Genomic DNA, 16169 nt, shown 5'->3' with positions numbered 1-16169 from the left:
TAACCAGAGTAACACATGCAAGAAATTACTCTTATGCCTTCAATCAAGTTTTTAATATTTCAAATTTTCAGTTGAAATGGGCATGACCATATTCACAAGTATGGCATACTATTCTAAATCTACTTTTTGACTTAATATACAGTCAAAAATTTTCAGTACTTCAATGTTTTCATTCAGCTACCAAGAACTTAATTTTATCTAAAAAAGAAAAAAAATCTATTAAGTAGATGTGCTACATATTTAGCAACAACAAATCCACTTACTTTTTTCTCTTTCTCATGATGTTTATCCTGAGAGTGAGAGGAAGAATCACTTAAACTTTGATCATATGACCTATTAGATCCCCGTTTGCTCTTTTTCTAAAGAGAAAATATATATACATATAAGTATATGTATATAAAGTTTTAAATCTTTTTTGTTAGGTTAAAACCAATTCAAGTGTGAAATATTTTAAAATGTCTACCGAAAGAAAAAAAAAGGCTATTTCAAACTACATAATCCAATTCAACACAATCCATATATTATCTATTTCATTATAAAGGAAAATATAACCCTTAACCTAACATTAATGCCATATTTTTGTACATTTATTAAAATGTGTGAAAACAGACAATATTTTCAAATAAGCAGTGGTTATTTGTCATTTTATTACAAAACCACCTCATTACAGAGATCAACTATAGTTTTCAATGTCTGCTTTAAAATATAAAAGATATTTCAACAAAAAATAGAAAATATCATACTGAAGAAGGATGCCAAAACCAGAAGAAAAGAAAAATTTTTAAGAGTTACTTTATGCCAGTAGGAAAAGTAAGAAGCTTTTTAATCTCACACTTTCAGTATTAAGGCATACTATTTTCTAAAAATTTGTCTCTGTAGTTCATATAGAGAAAAAAAGGAAATGTCAGCATTAGACTCATGTATTTTTCAAAGCAATACTAAAAGTAACACACATTTCTGTTTAAAAGACTTACACAGATTCATAATAAAGTATGACAGTGAGAGTTATTTCAGGTGTTAAAACTTGGTGGTACCGTAACTAATTAAGCTAGATAAAAACGACTATAAAAGACGATCAAATTCCTTGCAAACATAGAGCTCATACAATCTTATTAAATTATTAAACAGACTTTTCCCCAGTCACCAAATAGGATAACATTACATTAATAACAATGAAAAAATTCTATTTGCACAAATTCCAAAACCCATTCTCCTTATTTCTATATTTTATCTATATTATCTCTGATTTAGAAAATGAAGATTCCAATATGCTTTTAATATCCTAAGTGAATTTTCAATTTTACTATCTCAAAATTTCTCCTAGAAGACTTTGATGTTCTTCGACAGTCATTAAAAAAATAAATCAGTAAGTATATGTTATTTGGTATCTTCAATATCAAATAATACATATATACTCTCAATATTTTATATGCAAGGGCCAAAATACTGGAGTCATAAGCTGCTCATTTCATAAAAAAGAGTTCCTTTTCTAAAAAGAAACAGCCCTATTCACAGAAGAAAAGGAACAATAAAAAACAACAAGAAGACACTAAAGAAAAACAAAGAAGCCTTTAATTTTCAGTATACAAACCTGGTATCAACTAAAGACTGAGAAACAGACAATGGGGAATTAAAGAAATATTGATCCTTCAAAGGAACACAGACACAGAATATACAATGATTAATCAAATAGTACTAACTTATCCATGCTATGTGACAGTAAAGACTAATCAAATCTAAAATATTCCCAAAGTTGTATTTAAATATTTCTTTCTGAAGACCTTTAATGAAGAAGCTACAAAAGAGCCTTGTTTCAGTGTTACTATCCTCCAAGCAAATAAAAATGAAACAAGTAATAAAACTAGTAACAGTAATAAAGCAAAAAGATATGAAACAAAGTGACAGGGAATCACAAATTACGTAATCAAATGTCCACATTTTTATTTTCTACTAAATGTATACCAACATTTACTATTAACTATTAATATATATTCTAAAGTAGTATATTTTAGAACAGTCACCTTTGTAAATGAACTCAAGCAAAGCAAAATCTTCTAAAACTACTACAGCTTGATGGTGATGTACGGCAAAACCAATACTGTAAAGTAATTAACCTCCAATTTAAAAAAAAAAAAAAAAACTACTACAGCTTTTAATTCCCAACAAACAACACACTAAGAAACTCAATCTGGAGCAAAAGCAACCCCCAAAAAATGGATGCCTTATAAAGACTCAATTCAAACCTAATTATTATAATCGTAAATTAAATTCAAGACAGATTCTTACCAGCTTACTAAAATGGTATTTACAGTAGCCACAATATTGGACGTTATCTGCACCATTACCTTCTTCTTCACAAAGCAGTCCGGCAAACTGAGCACTGAAAATAAAAGCCAAGTACATCAACAAAATTTAAACCACAGTATATACATGTGTGTGTGTACAAAACACTTTATGTGTATGTATTTATGTATGTGTATATATATACATAAAATTCAATTCCAACCACGTAGGTATCTCATAAGAGAAAAGGGGAAAATAAAAGGCTTTATTCTAGCTGAGACTAAGAACATTCCACCCCATCTTTTGATTGCTATATTTTTAAAGCTATATACATGGTTTAAAATAAACTTTTTATCCATCTCTAATAAGGACAGAGATTCTTGCATGCTTTAAGTCACCAAATAGACATTAAATTTCTTGAAAGATATCCTCACCACCCCAAACTTAACACTTCATTTGACTTTCCAATCTGTATCACAGGTACAATTAGAAAAGGCCAGGTATCTAAAGGGCTGACATGACACGTGACAGTATTCACCTTGAACACAGATCATATCGTTAGAAGTTAAATGCTTCAAGTTATAACATAGTAGAGTAGGTAAGAAAAACAGAAGCTGTGTTTTTCTAGTCAAAAACAAGGGAAGAAATGAAATTAAAACCTAAAGCTATGGTAATTTTTAATGAAGTGTTAATGTTTATAACCATCATATTGTCAATTTGACCTTCCACTTTCAACATTCCAAAATAATAGTACTAGTATGTATCTCACAGCCAAAAAAGGTCTTTCATCTTTGGAAAATTAACTACAATATTAAGGAAATTTTTAATATTTATTTTTTACTGAGGTATAGTTGAATTACAACGTTGTGTTAATTACTGCTGTACAGCAAAGTGACTAAGTCATACATACATATACACACACACACTCTTTTTCATATTCTTCTCCACTATAGTTTATCACAGGATACTGAATGCAGTTCCCTGTGCTCTAACAGTAGGACCTTGTTGTTTATCCATCCTGTACTTAATAGTCTGCATCTACAACTACTAGTCCCAAACTCTCAATCCTGCCCTCGCCCATCCCACTCCCCCTTAGCAACCACCAGTCTATTTTCTATGTCCCTGATTAGGGAACTAGATCTAGAACCCACATGCCACAGCTAAGTGTTTCCATGTCACAACTAAAGATTCTGTATGTTGCAACTAACACCAGCCGCAATCAAGTAAATAAATATTTTTATTAAAAAAAAAAAACAACCTGCCCATTTCATAGTAAATACTCAATGTGTATTAGTCACTCAGTCACGCCCAACTCTTTGTGACCCCATGAACTGTACCTTCAAGGCTCCACTGTCCATGGAATTCTCCAGGCAGAATACTGGAGTGGGTTGCCATTTCCTTCTCCAGAGTATCTTCCCAACCCAGGGATCAAACCAGGGTCTCCTGCACTGCAGGCAGAATTCTTTGCCACCTGAGCCACCAGGGAAACCCAAATACTCAATACATGACAGTTATTATCATTAATTAGTATTCTAAGGAAGTTAAATTTACATTTGTTAAATGCACAAAATGTTCCTTACAGTAGCACACATTACGAACCAATTTGGAAACAAAGTGTCTGTAAATCTCTGAAATGTTAATAAATACCAATATCTGATAGGATATAATGTAGTCATTCCCATGCTGCTATGGACTGTATTTCTATCATCTCATCAAAATTTTTTTGTGAAAAAAATTATCAGAAAACAATGTTTCATTTAAACTGCTATTAAAATTATGCAACAAATATGTACATGAAAAAAAATAAAAGGAAGCATGAACAAAATAAAAATAGAAGGTCATTTAAAAATTTAAGAAACTTTCTAAGGAACAGCCACTATAATACAGAGAATGATGGTGATTGCTTTTTCTCCCCTCTTGAAATTCAGGCAGTGAAAAAAAACACAATCATTCACTAAATTCTTACTAGTATTTCAGGCACTGCACTAAGTTTATCTACATCAGTTCTTATAATCCTAATAACAAATCAAAGGGTAGGTAAACAAAAGAAATATCTTAGGCAAAATAAAACAGAATAAGACACTAGAACCAGGGTTACCTACTGGAAATTCACTCTGGTAAATACACTCAATTACTAGAATTATTTTTATTACAGTAAGTAAATATAAACATAGAAATTATACCAACAAAATTTAGTTTAATATTTGGGTACCTAAGTATTTAACTTACAAGGTATTCCCAATTTCAGTTCTGTAAAATGACAAAATCATATTTACCATGTCACGTGGAAAGCTTGTCGACATCCATGTTTATTACATGTCATGCAAGCACCAGTGGCTGCTTTGCTTTCTCTTCCTTGTTCATCACAAATATAGCAAGTCTTAGGGTAAAGAAAAAAAAAAATGAAATAAAAACCTTACAAGTGCTTTATACAGATATGGATTTTATAGTTATCTTCACAGCTCAAAATCAGGTTTACTAACTAATCTAATCCAAAATATAAATCTATTTTTTTCTATTTATATCTATTTTACAAGCAATACAAACATGAAAACATCAATACAGACATAAATAGTCCTCGTAGGATTTCACAAGGCACAGTTCCCTAGACTCAAAAATCCCACAAGATAGGAGGAATGCTTATAGGCACTGAGGCCAGGTTGAAGAACTTGGCTTACGCCACCTCAGTATTAAAATCTCCTCTCCACTATTTAACTGATTCCTGTAACAAAAATGTAAAATGAGGTTTGTCTTTCTTTTCTGCTGGAAGTGACCATACAGAAAGGAGTTGGATATAAGGAGCTGGGACTCAGTAGGTGAAGGACAAATTTGCTTAATGAATGAGCAAAGTTTAGGTCATTCCTTCACAAGAATCCCTTCCACATGAGCTATCAATCAGCCCTGCCAACCTGACCTACTAGGTCTGGGAGGAAACGCTTTTAGGAGATCAGAGGTGCCCCCCAAGAGCTACTGGCCAATGAACACTCCCAGCAACTTTGACATCTACCTGGTCCTTTTTCTCAGGTGAAAATAGCTGATAATGAAAGGCTAAATTATAAAAATGGCAATCTACAAGTATATAATAAATAAAATTATCAACTGACTCTAAGTATACAAAAAATTAATGCCTAACTACATATAATCAGATGATATAATTCTAAAAATAAATCAATCTGAATAAGGTATAACCTGCTGCTGCTGCTGCTAAGTCGCTTCAGTCGTGTTCAACTCCGTGAGACCCCATTAGACGGCAGCCCACCAGGCTCCCCCATCCCTGGGATTCTCCAGGCAAGAATACTGGAGTGGGTTGCCATTTCCTTTTCCAATGCATGAAAGTGAAAAGTCAAAGTGAAGTCGCTCAGTCATGTCCGACTCTCAGCGACCCCATGGACTGCAGCCCACCAGGCTCCTCCATCCATGGGACTCTCCAGGCATGGAGTGGGGTGCCACTTCAATAGGACCACATCTATTTTTTAACTTGGAAAAGTTTCTCCCACAATGCACTGTGGTGCCAAATTACACCATTCAATAATATTTACAAGAACACAGTTTCCAAAAGCCTAATATTTAGACAAGTAGGTAAATGAATTTCAACTCTGCTGAAAGACAGAGACTGAACTGAATTACAAAAATTACTTTGTATGTCTAAAAAAGAAAAACCCAAATTACAACAAAACTAACCTAGACACACTAACAATCATAAGAGCATCTCTAACTGTTCATACTACCAGAAGGCAATATCAAACAATTATAATGGAATAATTTAACATACATATTAAAAAGCCTATAAATGATCAATTAAATTTTTAAAAGAAAAGTACAAAGTAGGTTGAAATTCAGGGGCAATATGCAAACAGACCTCAAAGAATATCTCAGTAACTTCCAAAACAGTTGACAGTGAAAAGACACCATCATTTGACCATTCAATAAAACTAAAAATTATGACGGATTTTACTTTTAAGGAGTTAGGCCTTCCAGACATATGGAACAGCAGAGTGAAGAAGTCCAGGGATCCCCTCCTCAGTGAATTAAATACTTCATAGGTGAAAAAGAACCACTTATAAAGTCTCTGTATAGAATAAGCTGCACCTGAGTGTGTGTGTGCTCAGTCATGTCCGACTCTTTACAACCACATGGATTGTAGCCCACCAGGCTCCTCTATCCATGGAATTTTCCAGGCAAGAATAGTAGAGTGGGTTGCCATTTCCTATTCCAAGGGATCTTCCCAACCCAGGTATTGAATCTACATCACTCACGTCTCCTGCACTGACAGGCAGATGCTTTACCATTGTGCCATCTAGAATCAGCTACAAGGATATACAGTACAACACAGGGATGATAACTAATATTTTATAATAACTATAATGGAATATAACCTCTAAAAATTATGCCACTATAGTGTATATCTGTACCTGTACAATACTGTACGTCAACTTAAAGTCTCTGAAAACTGTCTAAATGGCATGCGGCAGGATATTTTATCAAAGACAATCTACTAAATCTCATTAAGAACAGTGAGCATCCTGTGGCACTTGAGCCATGATCTGTCCCCATTACCACCCTCACCCCCATGGCTCCCTGTGATGGTAGTTCCTTTCTGGGTAGTGCTGTCAAGAAGGTGAGGGCTCCCCTTCTCCCCTATCCAAGACTAGAGTTTTCTCCAAGGAGGGTCAGGTCTCCAGTGACTCTCATACCACTATTCATCCTGATAGGTCCTACTCATAGGCTCCCAACCCTAACAACAGGCCAAGATTTCCAGTGTTCTATCAGCTTGCTTGCTGAATGGAAGCTACATGCCAGGAGGGACGAGCTGGGCTACTTATACCCTTCCCTCCTGCCAGGACCTTTCAGAGTACAGGTGTCTGTCCAGCAGAAGCAGGGTGCTGTCTCCACCCCCAGCTTCAGAGAAAGCACTAGTGCAGAGGTTCTGTCCCCACAGGGAGAAGGAAGAATCATTTTCTAGAGTGGCTACATTACCTAACATGCTTAATTTAAAAAAAAAAAATTATAAGACATGAAAAGAAAAAGTATGACTCAGTCACAGGAAAAAAAAAAGTAGGCAATGGTAACTGCCTTTAAGGGGAGTCAAGATGTTGGACCTAGGCGACAAAGACCAATAATCAATAGAATTCTTGAGTTTAAAACTCACTAAAAGCAGTAGATTTTTATTGGCAGTAGGGAAAGAATCAATAACTTTAAAAACAGATCAACAGAGATTATACAATCTAAAAAAACAGATGTTTTCGATAATACCACCTAAAGAACAGTTTCAGAGAAATATGCTACACCATTAACTGCATTAACAAATGGTTAAGGAGAAAATTATGAGGGAAAAGAAAGAGACATAAACTGTATCTGAAGAAATAATAGCTGAAAACTTTCCAAATTTGATGAAAAACAATAACCAACACATCCAAAAAGCTCTGCAAACTCCATATAGGATAAACACAAACAGATCCATATTCAAATTAATGAAAGGCAAAAATAATAAACTCCTGAAAGCAAAATGGGGGAAATGGCTCATCACATACAAGGAAACCTGAGGTCTTATTAGAAATAAAATGGGAGACAGAAAGCAGTGGAATAACATTTAAAACGCTCAAAGAACAAGAATCCCATATCCAGAAAAAGCTACATTGCAGAAATAAAGATAAAATAACAACAATATTCTCAGACCCCAAAAAACTGAGATACTTTGTTTCCCCAAATCTGAGTAACAAGAATTACAAAAAGAAAAACCTTAAGCTAAAATCAAGTGACACTAGACAACCACTGCAATGTACATATAAAAACAAAGAACTCCAATCACTTACACCTCAATAAAGCTGAGATTTTTAAAACACACATATAGACCAATTTAAAAACACACAGAAAGAGTTCTGTAGGAGATGATAAAGACAGTACTTTTTTTTAACCAATAAAATCCACTGTTTGTGGATAATGAACATATTCAGAATTTTCCACTGGGTCAAAATCTCCTTTTCTCAGTGGACTTTCTCTGTTCCAGGGCACAGTTTATCACTCTATACATAGGAACTTAACTAAAAACAGCAAAAGAAAACTCTGGGGACTGAAGCTCAATAAGGACTCAATACATTTTTACATTACTGATGTTTCAAAACGGCACAAGGTCATTCACACAGGCAGCTGTGGACCATTACACCCTGGAAGGCAGCACTGGCAGGAATGAATATGGACTGTGAAGGAATGGAGACTGCAGTGACACTGCAGAGCTTTCAGAGCCATCCATAGAGTGAGCCTTACCTTTTAAGAAAAACACAGATATTTCTTTCTCACTTTGTTAACTTAAAAAGCAATTACCTAGAATAATGTCCATAAATTATACTGTTGGCACTCTAACATATAGAAATGTAATATATGTGACAAAGACAACACAATGAAAGAGAATGGGAATACAGCTATTCTAGAGTAAGGAAATAACATCAGATGGTAACTAGAACCCATAAGAAGAAATTAAGAGAAACAAAAATGGTAAACAAAAAAACAAACACTCTATAAATGTATTTGTGGGCGTCTTCTCTTAGTTTCTTTAAAACGTGTAAGATTATATAGAGCAATAATTTTAACTATTTTGGGGTGTGTACTATTATATAGAGACAAAATATCTATAATAGTAATAACACAAAAGTGGGGAGGAAAGAAACAAAATAAATGCCATGAATCTTTTATATCTTACTGAAGGTTAAGCAGATTCTATAAATTAAGATGAATACTATAAACCCAAGAGCAACCACTAAGAAAATAATCCAAGAAAATATAATTTAAAAGTACAATGGAAGATGGAAACCCAACCATATTAACAGCACTGAATATGAAGAGACTGATAAAGGCAGAGACTGATAAACTGGATTAAAAAAAAAGTTCCATATGCTGCCTACAGGATACATACTTTAGGTTTGAAGACACAAGAAAGTTACAAGTAAAAGGATGTAAAAAAGATATACCATGCAAAAGGCAACCAAACACACAGCTGAAGAGGTTCATTATATGAGATAAAAAATGGTCTTTGAGAGATTCTATAATAATAAAAAGGATGTAACAATTATAAGCATATGTATATGCAACAAACAAGAGCTTCCAAAACACATAAAGTAGGAAAAAAGTGACTTGAAAGTTTTTATTTTCTCATTAAATAGCTGTTGGATTGAGAAGAGAAATTATGAAGAATTATTGAGAAAATAATCCCAAAAAACAAAAATACACCTAAATATCAAGTATGTGAACAAAGTTATAATCAGAGGCAAATTCATAGCCTAAAAGTTTTCATTTTAAGTAAGGAAAAAAGTCATAGTTTGACCTAACATTTTTAATAAGAGAACCAATGTTCATATATCAAAAGGATTTAAGGCCAGATTCCAAGTCTACCTAAAAACTAGAGAGCTGAGAGAGAACATCACTCCAAATCTATTAAGAAAAAGCCATTTTAAATTATTTAAAAATCACAACTTTTCTTGAAACTATGAAAGATTTGCAGTTGCAAAGGCAACCAATTAGCCTAAAAGGGGATGCCTTCTCTTCAGCCACCTGAAAACCACAAGACATTCGGAGACTATCCAATAATAATATGGCAATGAAAGAAGATGTGGAGGAAGAGGTGCAGCTAATAAATCAGCTAAAATTTTAACAAACTGCTAAAGGCTGATTATGGGTTACTGCAATAATCAGTGGAGCCACAGACAGGAGTTAACACCCACTCACAGGCTCTATTCCAGGAAGACTCACAAGAAGCTCTTAGGGAAAACTGGAAGCAAGGAGGCAAAACAATCAGAAAGAATCTCTCTTGGTTGTGCAGGCATAAAGGACAAGATTAGGTGCCACTGAGGGAAAGACATGAAATCCCACCTCTTGACCAGACACTCCTTTCAAAAGCCCTGAGCATCTGGGGGATTGGCAGCAAACCCTGTCACACCCAGGGCATGAGTAGACTCATGATGGTTAGGAAGACAGAGAAGAAAAATTACCCCTGAACAAGGCACAAGAAAAATTCCTGACCCCAGGCTCTGTTAACGACATCATCAGAGATCTTCTTGCATTTAGGAGAGGCAGGAAGCATGTCCCTCACAAGTCCTTCTAGAGATGTAAAACAAAGTCAGCCAAAGGGAAGAGGCAATAAAATGGTAAAACCCTGAGGTCCAGGTATACAGAAGCACCCCCCCCCCAGCCAAGAGTCTGGACCAAAACAACAAAGAAATCAAAAGCCCAGAACATCAAATCATAAACCACAGCAATCTAGCACTAACGGGGTGGGGGCAGTGGGGGGGACTAAAGTGTGGCAAAAAGAAGAACACATAAAGAAACCAACCTCTGTGGCACACAATCACCCAATACTCCAGCTCTCAACCTAAAGGTATCATTAGAGGAATACAAACGGGCAGGGATACCCCAATGGGTTCAGGAAACAGATCATCAAGCCAGAAAGAGAGGTCACACAATGTCACTGTCACTGCATTTTATTAGCCAAAGCAAGTCACAAAGCAGCCTGGATACGAGAGATAGGGTACTTAATGTTGGTGCAAATGTAAACTGATGTAGCCACTATGGAAAACATTATGGAGGTTTAAAACAAAAAACAAAAAAAACAGAGCTATCATATGAAAAGATATATGATCGCCTATGTTCTAAGCAGCACTATTTACAATAGCCAGGACATGGAAGAAACCTAAATGTCCATCAACAGATAAACAGATTAAAAAACACATGGTGTATGGGTGTGTTTGTGTGCACGACGGAATATCAGTCATTAAAAAGAAGGAAATAACACCGTGTGTGTGTGTGTGTGTGTGTGTGTGTGTGTGTGTACACAACAGAATATCAGTCATTAAAAAGAATGAAATAACACCATCTAGAGCAACATGGATGGACCTAGATATTATCATGCTAAGTGGAATAAGTCATTAAAAAAAAAGAAATATATCACTTACATGTGGAATCTAAAAAAAAAATGATACAAATGAACTTACTTAAAAAGAGAAACAGATTCACAGACATAGAAAACAAATCAATGGTTACCAAAGGGGAATGGTGGGATAAATTTGGAATCTGAGAGTAATATATACATACTACTATATATAAAATAGGTAAACAACAAGGCCTATTATATAGCACAGGGAACTATATTCATATCTTTAATAACCTACAATATAAAGGAATCTGAAAAAGTATATATATATTTATGTGTTATAAATAACTGAATCACTGAATCATTATAAACTGAATCACTGAATTATAAACTGAATCACTTTTCTGAACACCTGAAACTAACACAACTTTGTAGATCAACTATACTTCAAGAAAAACAAAACAAACACTTCTCTTAACAGCTATCCACATATGTATGGCTGAGTCCCTTCATTTGTTCATCTGAAAATATCACAACACTGTTAACTGGTTATACCCCAATACAAAATAAAAAACAGCTATCTACCACTAATCCTTTGGAAAAAAGATAAATGGAAGCAGAGTCAGCAATTTCTAAGTTTTCCTCTACTGTTATCTTCTTATAATTCAATGACACTGCTTTTTATGGTGGTTTTGGTTTGTTTGGTTGGTCTGTTATGATCCTTCCTAAACTTATAAACCCTCAATCCTTCATGGCCATTCAATAAATAAAAACTATTCAAGAGAATAAATTCAGGATACACATATCATGTGCCAACTACTCTCTATGGAAATTGCAGCTTTCTAAACTAAAAGCTTTCTGACTCTAAAGAACACAAGTCTCACCCAAAAAACGTCCCAAATCCCTATGTTGTCCCAATCTTCTCATTTCTTAAAAATTAGTGAAAGGTAATTAAAGGTAACATGCCATTTATGTTTTTTAACAAAATGTGTCAGTGAAATGAGGAACTGATACAAGAAAATATGAGAGGTCAAAAAATAACAAGAATCTGATGACAAATGGTTCAGAAGAAACTGGCCACTCTGTTTTATTGACATGTGGTAAAATTTAGCAACATAAATTGACACGGTGAATCATCTGCAAGTGGATATACTACACAGGTAAGTCTAGAAATCTTTTTATTTCCCTTCTAAATCTCACAATGTTCCAGGATTATTTATTATTCTTTGCACTGATTATGATAAATTCTCTGAACTATTAATTAGCATCATCTCTTTGCACCTATTACTCTAGTTTATGTTACTTTCTCTAAAATTATTATTTGATTCTTTCTTCCAAGGTCAAATGCCCTATTATTATGCATAGACCTTATAATATCTTTGTGTGCCTTACTCAATTCCTTAGACAAAAATAATACCTCCTTTCATTATGTTCTATAATACTTCACTCAGCTGTTCCATTATTTGTAAACTATCATTATTATTTTCGTACACTGTAGTTATATATTTAATTGACTGTCTGAGTGTCACATGTAGATAAACTATTTGTCTTACACAACTCTTAGGATCTAGTACATGCAAAGCAGGTCCATTTTAAGTGGCCAATACATTTAAAAATAATCTCTACATTATCCTTTACCACTACACATTAAGGACTGGTAACTTCCAAGGGAGTGCCAGGCAGTCCGGAGGTTAGGATTTGGCACTTTCACTGCTACAGCACGAGTTCAGTCCCTGGTTGGGGAACTAAGATTCCACGGGCCATGTGGCATGGCCAAAAAAATAAGGCTGATGTCTTCCAAACTCAACAAACCATTTTCCAATTGTTTCTATCATTTCAGAATTACATGGCCCCATTAACCATACTAAATATTCATGAACTGGATATTATTGTTTTTAAGGTTTACTATACTACAGATCATGCAGTCGCAGAGTCAATCATGACTTGGCAACTAAACCACCACCATACAGACCAACAACCATAAAAATCCAAGAAACGTATGTAGCAACTACCTTTAAGGAAAACTACAAAAAGGAAAAATATTTGACAGGGAGAGATGCTGTACTTCTGGAAGGGGAGATTCAACATTGCAAAAAGATCAATTCTCCCCTAAAATGTTTCACTGTAACACAAATAAAATCAAAATTGTATTATTAGTCCTAATGTTCATCTAAAAAAATATATCCATGGTAATATTTGTTCTACTGTGTACCAACATGTATTTAAAGCCATAGTAAATTAAAATAGTGTGCTACTAGAATAAGACGACAAAGATAGATCAGGGGTACAAAAGAAGTCAGGAAAAGCCAAGAATTGAATAATCATTCAAACAGTATTCCAAATCACTGTGCAAAATGTAGTGCTGAAAAAGCTGACTAAACCATGCGGGAGGGGGAAAAGTTAGCCATATATCTCAGCATATTCTAAAATTAACCTAACTGGATAGAAGATTTGTATCTAAATAATTCATTCTTCTTTCTATACTCCCTTGAATACTTTCTATGCTCCTTGAATACTTACGTCTTAAAGCCATGAGGTGGGGTGAAGCATGGCAGCATCTACCCTGCAAAGGAAGGGACAGCCCAACTCTAGTATCAGAGCCCCAGTAGGAGTGGTTCTCATGAAAGTGTTGGGGATAGGGGTGGAAATAGTGTCAGAATGAGTTGTCGGAACCTGTGCAAAGTGAGGAAACCAACCATGGAAGGGAAAGAGGGGAGTTGTGGACTGAAGCTGAGCATTAAACCCTCAAATTGGTTTAAAAAGAAAAAAGGCAGCCATGCAGGGAATCAGCAGCAACCCAGAGTGAGGTTTGAGCCTAAACAAAGTTAGGATGGCCTCTGTATTATGGGATGGCTTGTTAATAAAAGAGAATAATCAAATAAATATATTGAGGATAAAAGGAGTCAGGTTTCTCACTGTCTCACATGAGAGTCATAAAAACAAAACGAAAATTAAAATGAACTCTGTGTTGTTGGATCAGGTTTAGGGAAATTACTTAGAAATTCTTAGGAGTTGATGGTTGGATACATAAATAGACAGACACAGAAATACATTTAGATATGTGTGTATGTACATATATCCACATACTAATCAAAACTATCTATGGGACCTCATCTACTTCAAACCATAAAGAAGATATAGATGTGAATGTGTGTGTATCTCTGCATCTATACCCACTGAGAGGGCCTGAAAACAGCAACACCCTAGTAACAGTGAGCACATCTAATGTCCTCTTCCATTTCTAAATACAACTCTTACCTAAAAGGATTCAAAACTTCTCTGAGAAACAGTTATTTGAGGACTAAGAAAGCAATGGTACAAGATGAGCCTAGAATATACCGTCACATCAGAAGTAAAGAAGTCCTCAGAGAATGACAGAAAGAAGTCAAAAGACACAGGAGAGCCTGAAGGGATGCCACTGACCAAACCTGAGACAACATAAGCATCACAATAAATGACAGTGATGGGGAATGACCCATTAAAACAAAACAGTAACACGTAAGTCGTTACTAGTCCATACTGATATAAATAATTGGGAAGTGATGAAAGCGTCTCCTTAAAATGGAATGCCAACTGATGAATGTAAACGATGGAATTAGAATACCACCACTTGCCATCAATCATGGTAAAAGATTCATTAATCAAAGAAATAACAGTGGATGCTAAAATTAGTGAATAAAAGGCAAAAGAAACAAGGTATTTACACACAAAGTACTTCACTATAAAATGCTTACTAATTATCATGGAAATAAACATTAACCTCCCAGTGGACAAATCTTGCAGGCACCACCTCAACCAAGTGACCAAGGTAACATCACCAGTATTGGGAAAAACTGAAATCATGTACCACCTGACAGGATGCAATGAGAAGAACACAGCATCAACTCTGTGACATTCCTGCCAAAAACACATAATCTTAATTTAACAATGAGGAAACATTATTAAAAACTACTCTACAAATAATCTTCAGAAGTACCAAAGTTAATGTAAGTCAGGAGACTTAAGGGACAAAAAGCAAACTGTGATCTTTTTGCTAGGAAAAGACTCTACTGGGAAAACAAAAAATATGAATGAAAATTAGACAAATAATGATGACATTTCTGGATTAGACAAATAACACATAAATGTTAATTTCCTGATTCTGATGGGTGTATTCTGGTCATGCAGAAGAAAGTCCTTCTTTATAGGAAATATATAGTATAAAATAGTTATACTTTAGAGAAAGATTCTGTGTAGCAACAAAGGCAGAAACAATAAACAGTAGTTGTGTAAATTATAAAAAAAATTTTAAACTTAAAACTAGAAAAAATTAACATTCTAGAATACCAAAAATAATGACAATCATAAATACAAAATAAAACTTAAAAGCAAATATTATATTCTGGGCAAAAGCACAGACAGCAAGTATGTAAGAAAAAAGAATAATTATCTTCAGTATAAAAAACATTTTGTAAGAAAAAATTAAAACATTACAATATTAAAATGAACAAAGAGCTATTCAAGGTCAATTAACAAATATGAATAACGTTTTCTAAAAAAACTTCAAAATATTTAATGTTATCAAGATGGAAAGAAAATCATTCAAAAACTGCAATACTTTTCACTAAAAAGAATAGCAAAGATTGTCCTACTGGTAATACACAGTGCATTCAACAGGACACAAGATTATGTACAATCTCACGTACCACTAACGTGATTAGTCAACTAGAAGTATTTAGTATTTGTAAAATGCAAACAAAAATAAATCTAGGAGGATCTTAATAGAAAGATTTTACATGAGTTTTGTCCTACATTTTTCTATTTCTCTGCATTTTCCAAATAAATATTAATAACCTACATTACAAAATGTTTAATATTTTGAAATCTTGGCATTGGCTGCCATGACCCTTTCTCCACAGATGAAATAAATCAACAAGTACCTTCAGTTAACAATTATAATGGTATGTATAAAGGCACAGGTGGTAATTAAAAAAATAATCCAATATGTAAGAGAATGAAACAATAATATAAATGTACTAAATTAAGA

General features: G+C 34.2%; 1 protein-coding gene across 5 annotated transcripts in view; it reads right to left on the bottom strand.

Annotated features, from left to right (window-relative positions):
- The window catches only part of MLLT10 (MLLT10 histone lysine methyltransferase DOT1L cofactor), a 207176-nt gene that overhangs the window by 116776 nt on the left and 74231 nt on the right, over positions 1 to 16169 (bottom strand). For all 5 annotated transcript variants that reach the window (XR_011466442.1, XR_011466443.1, XM_070380988.1 and 2 more), the window contains exons 6-8: positions 4560 to 4663; positions 2287 to 2380; positions 264 to 359 (exon numbers count right to left, since the gene is read on the bottom strand). Coding sequence is in view for 3 of the 5 variants with exons in the window: in XM_070380988.1 (XP_070237089.1) it covers positions 264 to 359; positions 2287 to 2380; positions 4560 to 4663 (294 nt within the window). In the remaining 2 variants the exon portion in view is untranslated. The remainder of the gene's footprint in view (positions 1 to 263; positions 360 to 2286; positions 2381 to 4559; positions 4664 to 16169) is intronic.

The sequence above is a fragment of the Bos mutus genome, chromosome 13, assembly GCF_027580195.1.
Source record: "Bos mutus isolate GX-2022 chromosome 13, NWIPB_WYAK_1.1, whole genome shotgun sequence".
NCBI classification, from domain to species: Eukaryota; Metazoa; Chordata; class Mammalia; order Artiodactyla; family Bovidae; genus Bos; species Bos mutus.
Note: the sequence above shows the minus strand (reverse complement) of the source record. Positions and strands in the feature narration are given on the sequence as shown.